The sequence below is a fragment of the Furipterus horrens genome, unplaced genomic scaffold, assembly GCF_987537825.1.
Source record: "Furipterus horrens unplaced genomic scaffold, mFurHor1.1.pri manual_scaffold_1, whole genome shotgun sequence".
Classification (NCBI taxonomy): Eukaryota; Metazoa; Chordata; class Mammalia; order Chiroptera; family Furipteridae; genus Furipterus; species Furipterus horrens.
In genome coordinates, this window is record NW_028327171.1 from 218603092 (window position 1) to 218621073 (window position 17982).

The 17982-nt window shown below is 61.4% G+C and overlaps 1 protein-coding gene across 1 annotated transcript; it reads left to right on the forward strand.

The window, feature by feature from the left end:
* The first annotated feature begins 2370 nt into the window (after positions 1-2370).
* Positions 2371-16592, forward strand: D2HGDH (D-2-hydroxyglutarate dehydrogenase). Its single transcript, XM_090285621.1, has 10 exons — positions 2371-2429; positions 3365-3718; positions 8015-8072; positions 9006-9145; positions 9732-9925; positions 10312-10480; positions 11894-12037; positions 13100-13242; positions 14859-15024; positions 16029-16592. The coding sequence occupies exons 2-10, from the start codon at positions 3373-3375 to the stop codon at positions 16286-16288; spliced, it is 1620 nt and encodes a 539-aa protein (XP_090141747.1). The 5' UTR covers positions 2371-2429; positions 3365-3372; the 3' UTR covers positions 16289-16592.
* Positions 16593-17982: the final 1390 nt, after the last annotated feature.

Genomic DNA, 17982 nt, shown 5'->3' on the forward strand with positions numbered 1-17982 from the left:
GGCAAGTAGACCTTGCGTTGAATTTCAAAGGGGACGTGAGGCAAACTGGAGGAGGGTTGTTTTTTGGGCCGTGGGCCTCACCTCGGTCCGTGGCCAGCGCTGGCCCCCGCTCTGTTGCAGCATCAGAAGTCGGTTCCCAGGCTAACGAGGAAGACGTGTGTGGGAGGTGCTCTGAGTTGCCATACGGAGACCTAAAGTGCTTTGTCTGGAACAGGTTTGCTGTCAAGACCCCCTTTGGGACTAACCAGTTCTTAGGACAGTCCTTGGGGGTTAATGGTCAGGGTCCAAAACCCCAGTGTCCTCACCAGGATGGAGAGGCACAGCCCTCCCCGTTTTCCAGATGGAAACCATTCACAGACTGGGGGTCCCCCAAGGCTGGCCCCTCCAAGCACTCCAAGGCCACCTGCAGCCATTTCTTTGGGTGACTGCTTGGGAAAAGGATACACCCTTTGTTTTGGGATGGGGATGGTCACCCTCACTGGTTCTGGACTGTTGCCTATCCCCAGAGGTCCCAGATGCCACTGGTCAAATACCAGCCAGTGTTGGCCTCTGGCATCAGGTAGGAAGCCACGCATGTCTGAGTGGCTGCCTTCCTTGGGCCTGACCACCAGGACTGCTGTGTGACCGACCCGTAGAGCCAGGGTCATTAAGGCTGGAAGGGCTGGTGGAAGTCTCTGGGCCATCCTGTCCTCCCTGCCACGACAGCGGTGTGCTCTGTTGGGCATCGTCCTGCAAAGTGTGGGGTCTCTGGTTCGACTCCCCGTCAGGGCACACGCCTGGGTTTGCAGGTTTGGTCCCTGGGTGGGGCGCATACGGGAGGCAATGGATCAGTGTTTTTCTTGCACATCAATGTTTCTCTCCCTCTTTCTCCTTTCCCCTCTCTAAAAATAAATAAAATCTAAAACAAAACCAAACCAAGGCAAACACATCCTTGACAGGAAGGTGCAGCGGGATGTACCTAACACCCCCAATGTACCTGCGGGGAGGCAGTTCACGAAGAAGTGGACTCGGCTGCAGCATTGTTACCGGAGCACTCTTGGCACCGGGCACACAGCCAGCGGTCTGGCAAGGACCCGTCTGTTCTACTTGGCAAAGCCATCAGGGGGTCTGAGTCTTAAGTCAGGGTTGCTGTCTGTAGTCATCTGGCCACAGGCCCTCCTCATTGGGACATCGTCGGAGTGGATGAGCTGGAGATGCTTCAGTAGGGCCCGCGGGTGCCACAGGGTGGGAGTTGCACCCTACTCCCGTGCCAGGAGCTGTGTCGGTCAGGAAGGTAGAAGTCACGTGTTACTGCAGCAGTTTAACTTAGGGTACTGGAGGGCCCCGGGAACAGTAATCTCAGGAAGCAGCTACCACCCCTGAGCCTGGGGGCCCAAGGAGGAAGCTGCAGCTTCTGGACCTGGCGGCGTGCGGGAGGGGACTGAGTAGGACTCCACAACTGGTGGGGAAGGTGCCTTTCGGCCGGGATTCAGCCACCTGGGAAGCAGGTGTGACCTGGCTGATGCTGCAGGAGCTCTGGGAGGGGGTGCCCTGTGCAGCTGGGACTCAGACGTCTGGGGTGAGGGTGCTCCTCGGCTGCTGTGGCACCCTGGGGGAACGGGGTGAGGCTGGGACCTGGCACGGTTGCTGCTGAGGTGAGGGCCATCCCTGGGATGACAGCAGACCGTCCAGCAGGCCAGAGGTTCCTTCCCCGCCCCCGCTGTGTCTCCCAGGGCCGCCGGAGGAGCCTAGCAGGCCCCACAGAGCAGAGGCCGGGCTGGAGCAGAGCGCGCAGCTAGTCAGGGGCAGGGGGACACCTGGGGGTGCTGGAAAAAGCCGCTGCCCTGCTGTGGCCTCCAGCAACCCGGTCCCAGGCCAGGGCCTCTGTTCAGGAAAATGTGCCCGCTGCGTGGCAGGCAGCTTTGGGACCTAGCTCGGGTCCTGCCTGCAGAACACTCCCGACCCGCAGGGATGTCTCCCTTTTGGCCTGAACAGGATCCAGGTCTCAGGGATCCTGGAGCCAAAGCCCGCCCCGCCCCCCCCCCCCCGGGGCCCGCAGTGGGAGGGAGTGGGCAGTTACCCTGTGAGGCCCGTCGGGGCGGACCACGATGGGGCCGACCCTTGGGAGGGGGAGTGTGTGCTACGGCCCCAGATGGGCGGTACGGAACGCGGGTCGAGGCCGGCGGTCCCCGCAGTGGGGCGTTGCGGACGGCGCCGCGCACTAGGGCTTAGGGGCTGGTTCTCTGGGATGGAGGCGGGGCCTGGAGGGCAGGGGCGGAGCCAAGGGGGTGGAGGGCGGGGCCCAGGGGAAGGAGGGCGGGGCCCGAGGGCGGGCGGGGAGGAGCCGGGAGGGCGGCCGTGCGCAGGCTCAGTCCTGCCCGCCCCGCCCGCTCTGGCTCTGGTCGCTCTAGGACGACAACGGCCGCTGGGGCCGGGACAGGGACGCGGACGTGAGTGCGCGCGCGCGGTCACCGGGTTTTTGAGCGAAGGAGCCACGGGCTGCGGGGCGGAGCGGCGGCCGTGGTCGCAGAGGCCGAGGGCAGCGAGCGCAGGCGCCCTCCGCGGGTGCGACCCCGTCCTGCGGCGTCTGTCACGTGACCGCCCAGGCCGCGCGCGCCCGGCGTTTCTCGCGGGGACAAGCCTGAGGCGCCCTCCCTGCGGGTCCCGGGTGGGCTGGCCTGATGTGCGCGGCCGGGTGCCAGCGCCGGGCGGGGGCCTGGGGCGGGGTCCTGGCCGAGCTCTCCGTGCGCGCCGCGTCCGTCCTGACGCGAAGGGCCGCGGCGGGGCCACCGGTCCCCAGCGCACAGGTGCAGCGGGCTCGGGGGGTCCCGAGCGGTTTCCCGAGGTCCCCCCGCGGCGACAGCGCCGCCCAGGTGCTGCTCGGGTTGTCCGAGCGGCGGGTGAGGGGAGGTATCCGCCTGTCGCCTGTCCCCTCTCACCGGTGCGGGTCTACGTGCGAACGCCCGCGAGCGGACAGAGACGCTCCCCCACCCCCCACCCCTTTCGGGTTCTGCGCTCTTTAAACTTGTGGTAACGTACATAAAACAGAGTTTACCATTTTAACCATTTTTTAAGTGTCCAACTGAGTGGCATCCGCCCCTTTCCTTTGAACGCCTTGAATCCTGGTCCTGTTCTGAGAAAGGGCTGAAACCGGGGACGGCTGAGCCCGGCGGGCAGCGCAGGGAGGGCGCAGGCGGGGGTTCCTGCGCCCCCCCCCCCCCCCGGCGGTGCCAGGGCAGAGCCTCCTGCCCGCTGCGCTCTCGGCCCGCCTGCCCCGCGTGCAACGCTCCCTTTCCCACCGTCCCCGCGTCCGCCGCGCCGGGCCGTGACTTCCTTCCGCACAGCTAGTGTCCCCGAGTTACACGTGCCACCACCTGTTTTGCAGGCAAGAATATGGCGCCCCGCCTGGCGCCCAGGTGGCCTGCGTGGCTCCTCCGGGGGCGAGGGGCCCCCGTGCAGCCGAGGACCTGGGCCGCGGCGTCCGGCACTGCCCCGTGCAGCAGCCCCCGGGGCTCCGTGCGCACCGGGCCCCTGGTCCGCAGAGGCAGCTCCGGCCCCTCGTCCCAGGCCCCGGAGGTGGTGCCGCCGACCTCCCAGCGCTACCCCGTGCGGCGGCTGCCCTTCTCCGTGGTGTCCGAGGACGACCTGACCGCCTTGGAGCGCCTCGTCCCCGGGAGGGTGGTCACAGACCCAGAGCAGCTGGAGGCTTCCAACGTGGACTGGCTGAGAACCATGCGAGGTGAGCGTGTCGTACCCCCCGTCTTGTGCCCACGGAAGGCTGCACGCAGGTGGTTGTGCAGCGCTTCCCGGGCACAAGTTGTAGGAGCGTATCCGTGGTGCTGGACACCTTTGATTCCACGGAGGAGAGGTCCCTGGCCGCTCCGGGGCCCGTGTGTTTACCGTTCACTCCCTCTCAGCTCCTGGGTGGGGTCCTGGGGCCACTGTGACGGAGCATCGGACACTGACCCTGTGGGTTCTGGAGGCGACACGTCCGGGAGCCCCGCGTCTGCAGGGCTGCCCCCCCTGCGGAGTCCCCGGGCAGCCTCCTGCCTGCCTCCCCAGCTTCTGGGGGCACCTGGGCTCACGGCTGCATCGCCCTGGGCTCTGCCTCAGTCAGCACATGGCCGTCGCCACATGGGACGCAAGGAATGCCTAAATAAATAGAGAACTTTTATCCATTTATTTGAGCCAAACTGAGGACATAATCCTGGGCAGCAAGATTCCAAATGCTCCAGAAAAGAACAGTTTTCAGCTTTTATGCATTTGAGGTTAAGGAGGGACCATAATGAAGATCACAGGACGGGGGAGAGAGCCAGGTGGGGGTCGGATGACAGGACAGCTAACAAGACTGCGTCCTCACCTGAGGGTGGCTGTGCTCTTTCAAAGGTGTGTTAACACAGATGCTCAAGAACAAGGGCGCGGCTTGAGGCAAAGACAGACCTTCAGCGAGAAGGTTACAGGCCCCGGGGGGGCGGCCCACCATGACCTGCCCAGTTAGGGATTTATGATCATACCACCTGGCAGGTCATGTTCCATAGAACCCCCCCCCCTTTCTTTTTTTGTCTCCATTCCCTGCATCTTTCTGTGTCTCAGCTCCCTGCTCCTTTCTCTTCCACTGGATTTGCTGTCCCCCCAGCCCAGCAGGGTCTCAGCTCAAGGTCCTGAATTTAGATCTGCTGTAAAGACCCTTTATCCAAATCAGGTCACATTCCCAGGCTCTGAGGGCAGCATGGGGCACAGGGCTGCTGGCCTGGCTAACCCCTATCTTCTTCTCTCACCGCACCCGTCCCCTGTCCCACCCTCAAGGCCTCCTAGGCCCGGCAAGCCCTTCTTTTTTTGTGTGTATCAATCTTTTTCCTTTGCAGTTTCTAGGTATTTTAAATTTTTTAAAAGATTCTATTCCTTTAGTTTTAGGGAGAAAGGAAGGGAGGGAGAAAGACAGGGAGAGAAACATCAATGTGTGGTTGCCTCTCTCGTGCCCTGAACTGGGGACCTGTCCTGCAATCCAGGCACATGCCCTGACCAGGAATCGAACCAGCAGCCTTTTGGTTTGCAGGCTGGTGCCCAATCCACTTAGCCACACCAGCCAGGACTCGGCAAGCCCTTCTGATAACAAGGATTGTATAATGCAGTGGTCTCCACTGAAGTGATTTCAGAGATAATATAACCTATCCAGTCACACAATTGAAGAAACCAGCATTACGTTCTTGCTGTGACACTGAGGAGAGCGGGGAGGTGAGCAGGTCACAACAATGTGATGTGCGTGAGCCTGTAACGGTGGGCTGGGCCTGGACCCAGGGTTCATGGACGTGGGAGGCGGGCAAGCAGGCGAGAGGCATGCCTAGCCATGGACGCAGAGAGCGCTGTGCAGTCGGCAGGGCTCCCAGCCAGAGCGCAGGCTCAGCAAGTGGAATGGGGGTGCAGGCTCAGGAACAGAAGCAGCTCTTCCCTTTGGGGAGGCTGTGACTTTGGGGGTCATTGGGTTCTTCTTCAGTGCCAGCAGTGCCCAAGAGCCCCCCCCCTGCCCACCCTGTAAGGGCCCCATCGGGGGGCACCACTGCGCTGCTGAGAGCTGTCACGCAGCCCAGGGCCTGCAGGCTCACGTGTGGCGCCCTGGAGGCAGGAGCGGATGACGCCACCCTGGGCTCAGCCAAGCCAGGTCCCAGCCCTGGCTTCTCATGTGGTCTGGTGGCCCTGGGCAGATGGACCACAAAGTGGGGATGGGTCTCACCATGAGGCAAGACCCCAGCACGCCTGGTGCTCAAGGTGTGGGTTCTCCTGCCCTGGGGGCTTCCAGAGCCTTTGGAGTGGTAGCTGGGAGGGGCTGCCTGCCTCCTCACCTGAGCGTGGCTGGCTGTCTCCTGGGGACCTCTCTCTGGGCAGCGCCCTCCCTGGGAAGCCTGGCAGTGGGCGGCCCTTCCAGCTCAGGCTGCCTCTCGTGTCTGTGCGCCAGTGTGGGCGCCGCCCCAGGGCCGCGCTGGGGCTCAGTCAGCCCTGAGCCCACAGGACTCGGTGCAGGGCGTCCGCCCAGGGCCTGTCTGGGAAATGAGCTGCCGGTTTGTGTAGAAAAGGCCCTTTACCAGATTTTCTGTGGAGAGAAAACGTGTCTTAAACTTCTGACCGTGTAAAATCTTTATCTCAGAGTTCCATAGAAAATACAGGCTAGTAAAGGCTGATTAGGGTCTCATAATTTTTAAACTGAGGTTTTATTTGAAATGGATGCTGTTATTAAGCATCTCCCTTAAAAACTAGACCATGTGCTCATGGGTGGACTGCACAGACGTTAGTGAGCACCCCACTGTGCACCTGCCCTGGGTGGAAGGTCGGGGTCCTGGACGGGAGATGGACAGGGGGTTCGAGAGCAGGGTGGGCTGCACAGCAGGTTGTCCCGAGCGCTGAGGAGGCCGTTGTCTCCGAGCCTGGGGAAGCCGCCTGGAAGGGTGTTGCTGGAGCAGGAACGGCTAGCACAAAGCCTCTGAGCAGGGCCGCACTCGGCCTGTGAGAGGAGCCATGAGACCCTGCGGGGCTGGAGTGGGGAGAGGAGGGAGGAGGTAAGAGAGTGGGGGGGCCGGGCCATCAAGGCCTCAGGGCTGCGTGAATCCTGGCTTCCCCTGTGCGCTGATGGGGAGCCACCTGAGGGCTGTGAGTGGGGAGGAGCCTGTCCCTCGGGCTGGTGGTGGCAGCGGGAGGAGGTTGTGAGCCTGCAGGGGACAGGGGCCTGGCGGTGGTGAGGCGTGGGGAAGCCAGACCCGCCCGGGGGAGGGCCCTGTGCCCGGGTGCGGCTGCAGTGTTGGGCACTTGGAAATGTGGGGGGGGGGGGGGTGCTTGCATTTCGGGGTTGTCACCAAAACCAGAGGGTGCAGCTGCAGGCAGTGGGCAGGATGCTGAATGTGCAGGAATTGAGGACAGTCCAGCCACAGGGACAGGTCCCCAGAGCACGCCAGGATGTTCATGGGGGACAGCACAGGGCGGGGCGTGCCCCGTCCCCGTGGGGCAGGCTTTTCTCTGTTGCTCACTGGCTGGCGGGCTCTGTTCTCTGTGGGCTCCCGCTGTGACTATACCAGAGCTTTCGGAGCGGCCCCGTCACTCGCCTGACCTGCTGTCCTCGGAAGGTGAAGTTCCGGAGAGCAGGCGGTCCTGTCCGCCCTTCCTCTCTGTGCCTGCGACAGGGCCCTGCACGGGGCAGGGTGCGCAGGTGTCGGGAACCCTGCAGCGAGCGAGGAAACTGCAGGAACCTCCCTGGTGACCAAGGTCCCTGGACAGGGCCTGACAGCCAGTCCTCTGGGCAGACTTGGCTATTTGATGAGGAGCAAATGAAAGATGGTTTTCAGAACCAAAAAAGTAAGATGAAAGCTACAGCCTGGCCTCACGGGTCCAGGACAGGGCAGTGACAGGGAGACCTTGTGCTCGGTGCTCCTGCCCCCGCAGCCTCCGCTCACCAGTCCAGGTTCTTTCAGCCACACAAACGGGCAGAAAGGCACCCCGACGGCTGAGTTTGGGGCGCTCCCACCAGCCACATCTGGAACTGAGATCACAACAGAAGAATATTGTAACCCAGTGGGTAAAAGAAGAGCCAGTCGCGCTGATACTATTGAATTGCGAGCTGGAAGGCAGGCCCCTCCTCACAGTATGAGGTCGGCTGATCAGTGTAGAAGGGCGGGTGAGGGTCACCGCTTGGCGACCGTCCTGAGAACCGCTTCAGGCTGCAAAGGCAACAGACACCAAATTCGTGGGTGAACTTGGAGGAGCAACTGGGTGTCTACCTAGTGTCAAGTGTCTGTGCATGAGATGGAAACCTGCAGCCGGGGAGCCAGGCAGGCGCCCCTCCCTCGCGTCAGCCCCCTTCACTGTTACTGTAGCCGGTGCCCTCTGCCCGCCCCCACCGCCCCCCAGTGCATAGACTGACGCGCTTGTCCTCGAGCTTTGCAGTGGCCCTGGTTGTGCAGTCCCCTCACTGAGGAACAAGAACCTTCTTTTCCCTGAGCACAGACCCAGGAGGTCTCCTCCCCGGACATAACAGTCTTTTCCATCTCAGGCTGTAGCAAGGTGCTGCTGAAGCCCCGGACGTCGGAGGAGGTGTCCCACATCCTCAGGTGAGACGCCCACCTTGCCTCCCTCTGGTCGGCAAACGGCTTCCTCGGAAAGACACACAGATGCAGACCCCAGGGAAATGCACCTTTCCCTGAAATACATGTTCCCTGATTTTTTTATATTGATGAACTATCATGTTTATTATGGAGAAATTGGAAAACATAGAAAACCATAAAGAAGAAAATGCAAAAGTAGCCACTACTTTCTCCTCAAAGGTAACGATGGATGGCCTTTGGTTTGCTAGCTCGTGTCTTTGCTGTGGGTGACTTTACGGTTATCACATTGTAAGATGTTATAGTTTTTTTTTCCCTATTTGGCAAATCTCTTTTTGTTTATTGGTGCAAATTATTCTTCTTTCTGTGCCATTTAAAAAAAATATTTTATTTATTTTTAGAGAGAGGGGGAAGGAGGAAGAAAGAGAGGGAGAGGTAACATCAACTGGTTGCCTCTCATACACCCCCACTGGGGACCTGGCCTGCAACCCAGGCCTGTGCCCTGACTGGGAATCGAACCTGCAACCATTTGGTTCATTGGCCGGTGTTCAATCCACTGAGCCACACAGGCCAGGGCTTCTGTTCCATTTTGACCCGTGAAAGGTGCCCAGCCCACAAGTGCCCTACAATTTCCAGCCCCCCCCCCCCAAAGTTACAAGACCATACCGAAGTTTCACGTGATTATACAGCATGCTTCCACGGGCATCTGCTCTCAGAGGCCATCGCTGGAGGCTGGCACCTCGAAGGGCGGGTTATCTTGATGCACATGGCACACTGCCTCCCAGGGGTGGGCACGCCCGTGTCTCCAAATCCTTACCCTTTGGGGCCCTCGACTGATCACCATCGCTGCCCTGGTAGCCAGGCATTGGCCTAGGCTGTGTCTCGAGGGACGTGGCGAGGGCCTGGGAAGAGCGCCTGACACCCCTCCTGTGCTTGTCCCAGGTACTGTCACAAGAGGAACCTGGCTGTGACCCCGCAGGGGGGCAACACGGGCCTGGTGGGGGGCAGCATCCCTATCTTTGATGAGATCATCCTGTCTACCACCCTCATGAACCAGGTCATCAGCTTCCACGATGTGTCTGGTGAGCCTGGCTGCCTGTAGGTGCCGCCCTCGCCAGCTGCTGGGCCCGGCCAAGGACCCGGGCCTGGGATGTCCTCACAGGGGTGCTACTTAGTTGGTCACTTAGTGGCTTATCCTGTGGGCTTGAGGTGAAGGGGGCGGGGTGCCACTGTGGCCCCTGTGGACGCTGATGCTTTCTGGCCACGGCCCCCTTGGATGTGTGAGGGCTTCCTGCTCAGGGTGCACAGCATCATAGTGCTGGGTCTTCTGTGTGGTGGGAGCACCGGGCCCATGGGGTGTCGGTCAGAATGCCTGGCCTTCACCAACATGACTCAGAACACTAAAAACATCCCCAGACTTGTCACATGTGTCCTGGGGAGGCCACTGCCAGGTGGGGGCCACTGCTTCACAGCAGCCCTCTCTCCTGCTCCCTTCCGTAAGCACGCACGTACATGCGTTTGTGCACATGTGTCTGTTTCTTCTCAGTTTTGCCTTCCAGGTGCTTCGTCTCACGGACTCACAGAGGTGGCCTTGGGGAGGGGTGGGGCACACACTCCTTTTCTGGGTTTTTGGTCGGGTCCAAGGTGGCTGCTCTGCTTGCTCGACAGGGACCCTGGTGTGCCAGGCGGGGTGCATCCTGGAGGAGCTGAGCCGGTACGTGGAGGAGCGGGGCTTCATTGTGCCGCTGGATTTGGGAGCGAAGGGCAGCTGCCACATTGGGGGGAACCTGGCGACCAACGCCGGTGGCCTGCGGTTGCTGAGATACGGCTCGCTGCGTGGGACCGTGCTGGGCCTGGAAGCGGTGAGCCGGGAGCCACTGCTGAGCGTCCAGCTGCGGCCTGGCTTCCCGGGACACCACACCCGGCCCGTGTCCTGCCCGTCTCGGGGCAGGGCTGCTTCGCCGTCTCCCAGTCCTCAAGGTGCTCACGAGGCCTCTGAGGGGGCACGTCGGCCTGGGCTGTCGGGCCTGCCCTGTGCCCTGGGGTAGGTGCGTCCCTCTTGTGTGGACACTGGGGTGCTTCCAGCGCTGCCCTCGGTCCCAGGCGGCACAGATGATTGGACTCCCACTGGGGGAGGAGAAGTCCTTCCTTCAGCCTGATTGGGTGACTCCCAGCCCCACCTTGGGGCTCCTGCTTTCCTGGCCAGTGGGCTGGTGCATAAAATGCCCTGTTTCTTTTCTCTCGCCAGGTGCTTGCCGATGGCACCATCCTGAACTGCCTGACCTCCCTACGGAAGGACAACACAGGCTACGACCTGAAGCAGCTCTTCATCGGGTCGGAGGGCACCCTGGGGGTCATTACCGCTGCGTCCATCCTGTGTCCGCCCAAGCCCAGGGCCGTGAACGTGGCCTTCCTTGGTAGGTGTGGCTCCAGCAGTCGGTCCTCCAGGCTGCCCTGCCACAGCGAGGGGGTGGGGAAGAGGGAGGGGACGGATGAGCCCCCACAGGATGGCCTTTTTCTCCAGGCTTCTTGCTCATTCCAAAGGGATCCAGGTCCTGGCCTTGGTGGTCAGGCAGGTCTGCGTGAAGCCTACGGGGCACCTCATCTCACCCACTTGGTTGTTTAAGGAGTGTTTGCCCACGGTTCTGTGGGAAGTGGTGTCATTTGGCATAAGGGCAAGGACACGGGTCTTCATATGAGGGGTGATCAGACAGACGCCCCCCTTGCGCCTCGGTCTTCTGGAGGCTCCCGTGGGCCGACTCTCAGTGCAGCCAGCCAGTCCCGCCAGTGTCTTCCTGCTGGGACAGTCGGGGTTGCGGGGACGTGAGCTGTTTCTTCCCCTCCCGACCTGCCTGTTCTTGTCAATCTTGATCCTTTTTTGTCTTAACCTCCTGGGTCATAATTACTATTGTTTGACAAACGTCCATTTTCCTTCCTCCTCATTCGTTCTTCGTTAGGCTTCTGCTCGTCTCCTTGCAGACGTGTCCCGAGCTTCCTGCGGGGCGGGTCCACGGGGCTGAGCTCTCACCCTCCGTTTGCCTGAAGGGCCGCGATTCACACTCATTCCCGAGAGGCCCCCGCTGGGCACGCAGGTTCCACCTGCTGGAGATGCTACCCTTGGGCAGCCCCATGGCTGCTCTGGAGGGTCCGTCTCTTTTTTTGGACCCGTTACAGATGGTTTCCTCGCCTTGGGTCCTGTGTGCTTCTCAGTCCGTTCCCCTGGGTCCCCAGCCGGTGTCTCGTCAGCTGCAGCGTTGCCCGTTTCCTCGCCTGGCCCGCGGCTAAGCGGGCGGCGGGGTCCCTCTTCCCTCCCGCCTGTCAGCCGCTCCCTCCCTTCCGTCCCTTTCGCTGTCTGTGCGGCTTCCTGTCTGCCCAGTCACCGACGCTCCCTCCCCCGGGCGGCCGAGCCCCTCTGTGCAGCTCTGGCTGCAGGGCCGCATGCTCCTCGGACATGCACGGCGGGCTCCCTCAGGCCTCTGCTGTCCTGGGCTCTTCTGTCCGGGACACGCTTCCCGACGTCTCTGTGACCTCTGATCCCTGACCCCTCCCCACCACTGGGTGTCTCGGACCTTCCCATCTTCAGCAACCCACCTGGGCCCTCCTGCCTCTGGCCGCTGGGCAGTCAGCTCCCCCTGCCCTGGGCCCCCGTATTCATCCCCGAGTCCCGCGATGTGCTTGCTGGCTGCTCAGTGGTGCTTCCCTCGGTGGTGCTTCTGCCACTGCGCGGTCGCCTCGCTCGCCCACGGGGTGTCTAGCTGGCAGGCTGCTTCACCGGGGCCCTGGGTCGCCCTGGCATGTGCCTGAGACGCTGTGCGCTGTGCCCTGTGCAGGTTGCCCGGGCTTTGGCGAGGTTCTGCAGACGTTCAGCACCTGCAAGGGACTGCTGGGAGAGATCCTGTCGGCGTTTGAGTTCATGGATGCCGAGTGTATGCGGCTGGTCGGGCAGCACCTCCTCCTCGCCAGCCCAGTGCGAGGTACTGACCCCGCCCGCCCGCCACCCTGTTTATGCCACCCGCCGCACCGGTGGCCCGGGCCAGCAGGCCTTCGCCCTGTGCACGGGGGAGGTGGGAAGGAGGACGGAACCCCTTCTGGAGGCCTGCTGTCCCATGACCCGCTCACCCTCGGACCTCAGCGAGCGTGTAGGGAGTGCAGCGCCCCCTTCCGGGCCCTGCGGTGCTGACTCAGGCAGGGTCTCAGATGGCAGTTTGCATTAGGAGCCTGGAGGTTAAAGGTGCCCAGCGGGAGGTCTTGGTGCTTCACTTCTGAGATCTCCCTGGAGAAAGAGTCATTGTCTGAGCTGCCCCAGCAGAACCCCACAGACTGGGCGACTATAAACAAAATTAGTTTATTCATGACGGTTCTGGAGGCTGGAAGTCCAAGGTCAAGGTTGGTTTGTGGTGAGCCCTGCTCCCTGGCGTGCTGATAGCCACCTTCTCACGGAGTCTTCTCTGTGTCCCCTCCGCTGCCACCTCCCATACGAGGGCATCAGCCCCCCCTGCCCCCCACCCCCAGATCGGGATCGGGGCCCCACCGTCTGACCTCACTTAACCTGCCACACTTCCTTAAAGGCCTGCTCTGCAAATGGTCACATTGGAGGTGGGTTAGGGCGTCACCGTGGGGACTTGGGGGGAGGGGAAGGACACACTACAGCCTCTAACAATCATAAGTATGGAAAGATCTAAGTTTTAAATGAGATGCTACTTTTACTGTAAAATGGGAAACAACGTGAATGTCCAGTGGTAGATGGCAGTCCCTGGGCACATGGCAGGTCTCCTGGGGGTTGGTTAGAGTGGCCGCCTGCAGTCTGCCGCTCCCCTGGCCCACCCACGGTGTCTCTGGGCTGTTCCTGTGTTTGCAGTGAGTGTGGTCGGTCACAGTGAAAGGCCCGTCTAAACCTCAGCAGGGAGCCCTGCTCGGCGGGCTGCCTGGGTCCCGCGGGCACCACAACGGCTGTCAGACACGCTTCAGCCGCACTGACCCAGAGCCCTCCCAACCTGGCTTGGCCGCCCCTGTCCCTGCCACTCTCTGTCCTCCAGAAAGTCCGTTCTACGTCCTGGTCGAGACCTCAGGCTCCAGAGCGGAGCATGACGCCGAGAAGCTGAGCAGCTTCCTGGAACAGGCGCTGGGCTCCGGCCTGGTGACTGACGGGGCCCTGGCCACTGACCAGAGGAAGGTCAAAGTGAGTGTGGTGCCCTCGGCCTCTGGGCTGTGTGGGAAGCCTCCTGTCCTGCTGCTTGTGGGCGTGGCTGGACGTGAGCAGCCGTCCCGGCTTCGGTGGGAGAACACCTTTGGAAATGCCCTGCTGGTGTCCAGGTCGCGTGGGCAGCGTTTCACAGAGGCAGAGAGAGCTGTGTGGCTGTGGGAGCCTAGGGGGGCTGTGGGGGGCTGTGGGAGCCAGTGCGACACTGAGCCCGTCGTGGGTGAGACAGCTTCCCAAGGACAACTTGGCACCAAGAACCACAGGGAGTCTCAGGCCAAGGAAGGAGAGGTTCCTGGGCCAGGGGAGCGGTCGTCACTGGGAGCAGGGGGGGCCGGAGGAGGCTGAGACAGGAGCGCAGTCACCATCACGGGGCCTTCGTCCCATTTCCCCCGTGGTCCCCCCTGCAGTGTGGGGGTGGGAGCAGGACAGTGGGGTCTCACTGCCTCTCAGTGGTCGGTTACTGACTATTTCTTTGCTTGATTATTAAACCCCTTTCTCTACAATTACTGGTGCTTTTAGTTAGATATTACATGTAAGGAGTTACCACAATGCTGTGGCCAGGCCCACCTTAGCCGCCACTCAGCCCATGAGCGTCCCCACCTCCCTCGCCCCTCCCCCGCCGAGGCAGAGCCCGAGCTGGGGGGGACACCATGTGCTATGCCACAGGCGTCTGCAGGTCACAGCAGCCTGGGTGGGGGCAGGAATGCGCTGATCCTGGCTCCACAGCCCTGTCCTCAGCAGGTGGTGCCCAGAGGCCCAGTAATGTAGGGGGCGGGGCAGGAAGATGGGGGTCCGGCTTCTCTCCCAGATGGGCAGGAATGGGGGAGCATCCAGACAGGAGGTGGGCAGGGGTAGCGTCCCCAAGGGGCACTGAGCTAAAGCAGGATGGAGGGAGTGCCCCAGGAGGCCTGAGCTGGTGGGACAGGAAGAGGTGGCAGGGGCTGGGCCAGTAGGTAGTGGTCGGGGTGCTGCGTGACCCCTGGGGCTGTGAAAGTCAATGTGGGAATCAGGGAACTCCGTTATTTTTAGGGATACTCATGACACTGTGCTTACGTTAAAAACAAAAGGAGCGTCCTTACCTTGCAGAGGTTTCACCGTGACATTTCCTGGGATGGTGGGGTACGTGAGGCGGGAGGGGGGATGAGACCCAGGGGGGACCGTGGGGCCCAATGATGGCACAGCACACTATTCTGCTCCCTCACAAGGGCTTCAAATGTCCGCAGTGACAGGTTAACCGGAACAAGTAAACCCCAGCTGGGTTTGTGTGCCAGAACCCCCAGCCCCATCCGCAGGCCCCTCACCCCACACTGTCAGTGCTCCAGCCACCAGTGCCCCTGTTACCCCCCCCCCCCCCCCGCCGTGTCCTGCAGGATATGCCCCAGTGTCCTCAGTCACTGCCAGCCCTCTTCCAGCAGGAGGCCCTTGGTGCCTCTGTCTCGGACACTCGGCACTGTCTTGGGGCTGCGCCAAGTACGGACTCTCGGATGGGAGCCCGTGCCCACCACGACACAGCAGTGTCACCCCCAAAGCCACCGCCATCCTAATGCCTGTCGCCAGCGGGTGCTAACCTGGCATGTGTCCTCCCATCCACCCAGGCGCTGTGGGCCCTGCGGGAGAGGATCACAGAGGCGCTGAGCCGGGATGGCTACGTGTACAAGTATGACATCTCTCTGCCTGTGGACAGGCTCTACGACCTCGTGGTGGACCTGCGTGCCCGCCTTGGCCCACGGGCCAAGCACGTGGTGGGCTACGGCCACCTGGGTGAGCAGAGCTGGCAGGGACGGGGAACCGCGGCCACACTCTCAACAGTGGTGGGGAAAGCCAGGGGTCAAGGGACTCCTAACCGTTTCCCTGGGTGTCCTGGGTATGTTGGGGAAGAGCCATTGGGCGTGGGGAGCCCTGAAGGTGTGGTAGGGAACGGGCCCTGAACCCGGGGACAGAAGCTGCCACGCAGTCACAGTGGCCCTGGGTGCCTGTGTCATCGTAAACGGAGCTGGGCTTCCTGTGGACCTCAGCAGGCAGGCAGAGCGTCCCTGTGTGCGGTGCTGGTAGCCCACTTGCTGGGCCCCTGTCTCCGGGCCTTTCTGCCGCTGGCCTCACTCAGCCCTGGCTCAGCCCCCTGTCCCCCAAGGTGGCCAAGCCCGAGCCCTGGGGGTGGGGGGCTGGTGCCTGAGAGCGCCCACCTCCGTGCAGTCCCACCATCGTGATGGGCGTGCGTTAGCTCTCAGTTCTAAGTATTTTCTCATCTCCATTGTCATTTCTTTGACCCTTGTGTTACGCAGGAATGTGTTCTTTTAATTTGCAAACACATGGGAGTTTTCTAGCTCTTTTAATTGTTGACTTGCTCTTCATTGAGCTGGGACTGGAAAACGGCCCCATTCGGAGAGCAGTCAGCACGTGGGCCTGGTGTGGTCCAACCCCATCACAGTGGGGGCTCCCCCATGTGTCTGTGGGTGGCACCTGGGTGTGGACTCTTGACGTGAGACTGGTGACAGCCGTCAGTGTGGTTAGACCTCAGGGCTGTGAGTCAGGAGCCCTCAGATGGGGCCTGGGTGGGGGTGGGGGCCGTGCAGGGGCGCGCGGGGCGGGGAGAATGGAAAGGGAAGCGAGCGAGAGCCCAGGGCTGCAGCCCCCAGAAGCAGCTGCTCCCGTGACTGCAGGTCCGTGGCCAGCGGCTGGAAGGGCGGGGACCAGACAGAGGGCTGTGAGGACAGGAGCAGCTCTTGAGGGCCCTGCCCAGCCTGACCCAGTCCCTGTCCCTCCAGGGGACGGCAACCTGCACCTCAACGTGACGGCAGAGGCCTTCAGCACGTCGCTGCTGGGCGACCTGGAGCCCTACGTGTACGCGTGGACGGCAGGCCAGCGCGGCAGTGTCAGCGCTGAGCACGGTGTCGGCTTCAGGAAGCGGGGCGCCCTCGGCTACAGCAAGCCGCCCGAGGCCCTGCGGCTGATGCGGCAGCTCAAGGCCCTCCTGGACCCCAAGGGCATCCTGAACCCCTACAAGATGCTGCCTTCCCAGGCCTGAAGGGGCCTTGTGGTCAGCAGGAGTGGCCCTGGCCCAGTCCTGGTTTTTCCCGTCGGGGTAGGCTCACAGGGCTGGTGGGGGCCCGGGTCTCTGTCCTGTGGAGCCACCTGGTTGGAGGGGCCCGTGAGCAGAGAGGACAGAGTCGCCCCTGCTGCCCTGGCTGCTCTGCCCGGCCTCTAGGGGGACGTTCCCTGTCCTTTTGCAGGTGGCGAGCGGGGCGTCCTGCGGGCGCTCAGGAATAGACCAGGTGGCATCTGCCTTGCTGGTGGTCACCTGGGAGGGGTATGGTGGTTCTGCACCCCTGTCCCCCGCCCCCCGGCAGGGTGAGCCCCACGCCCGGGCAGCAGTGACGAACTCATGAACAGCCCAGAAGACAGGCTCCAACCGTCAGAGCCCCAGTGACGGGGAGTGGGTGGGGGTGGGGCCCTGGAGTGATGGTCTCCCCTGGCAGCCGTCAGAGCCCAGTTTTGTTTCTCACACTTGGCGGTTTGCTGTGATAAGTCCATGCAGATCAGGCACATGCCCCAGCGAAGCCCCCACAGGCACACACACGTGCTCACTGCACATGGCCCTCTGTGTTCCTGTTGTCCTGTGTCTCTAGGGCAGCTGCTGGGGCTCCTGAGACTGGGAGGTGGGACACACATTCTCTTTCTGGCTGTTGTGAACTCCCTGTAAAAACAACTAATCTCTTACTAGGAAAACCTCGTAAAAGCCCACCGTGAAGTGGCCATGTGCTGCCATGTTCCCTCAGCACCCGAGCATTGGGGCTGCCAGGGTGACTGGGCTGGGCTGCCTTGGGGGGTGGCCGTGCCCCCCAGACCCTGTCCTGTCCCCACTGTGTGACTTGGAGCCCTCTCTTGGGCTTTTCCAAAGTTGTCAGAAGCGGGTCATTTCATGTTTGTAATGACTTTCAATAACTTGTATGATGAAGCAAGTTTATTATGGAGAATTAAAATAACATGAAATATTAAAAGGCTAAGAATTTTGAGGCGTTTTCTGCTAGAATAGCAGCAGTGCTCCGAGGAGGTGGCCCCAGGATTGGGGTTCTGGGAGCAAGTGTTGGAGGAACCTCTATTTCTCTGGGTCCAAGTGGTCCCGAAAAGGTAAAAATGTGAAGTGCCCTGCGGTTTACTCCTGGGTTCGCCCCATAGAATCCACCTGTGCACACACATATACATGCAGAGACATGCAGTGCACACAGGCAGTACATGGGCACACTGCATACATAGGCACAATACACACAGGTGCACTATACATACATAGGCTACACATGCATGCATAGAGGCACATTACACATGGACTACATATATGTACACAGGCACACTGCCCACAGGCTACACGAGTCACTACACACTGCATATACACAAGGCACATGTGTAGTACGCGTGGACTAATGTATACCACACATGGACTGAATATGCATACATATGCACACTGCACAGACTACACGTGAGTCACTACACTGCATATATACACATAGGCACATGCACACTGCTCATGGACTAATACAGGCACAGGCATACTACGCATTGACTACATGTGTGCACAGGCACTATACATGGACTACATGCATACACATAGATGAGGCACACTACATGCATATACACATGTGGGCACAGGCACACATGCAGGTTTCTTCCCAGGACACACTCAAAGCACTGTCTGCATGTGCTGTCAGCTGCTGGCCAGGCTGG

Bases quoted from the DNA above. Each gene is read 5' to 3' on its own strand.
- D2HGDH (XM_090285621.1), top strand. From the start codon at position 3,373: ATGGCGCCCCGCCTGGCGCCCAGGTGGCCTGCGTGGCTCCTCCGGGGG. The intron at 8,073-9,005 runs GTGAGACGCCCA...TGCTTGTCCCAG, and splicing joins GAGGTGTCCCACATCCTCAG to GTACTGTCACAAGAGGAACC. The intron at 9,926-10,311 runs GTGAGCCGGGAG...TTCTCTCGCCAG, and splicing joins CCGTGCTGGGCCTGGAAGCG to GTGCTTGCCGATGGCACCAT.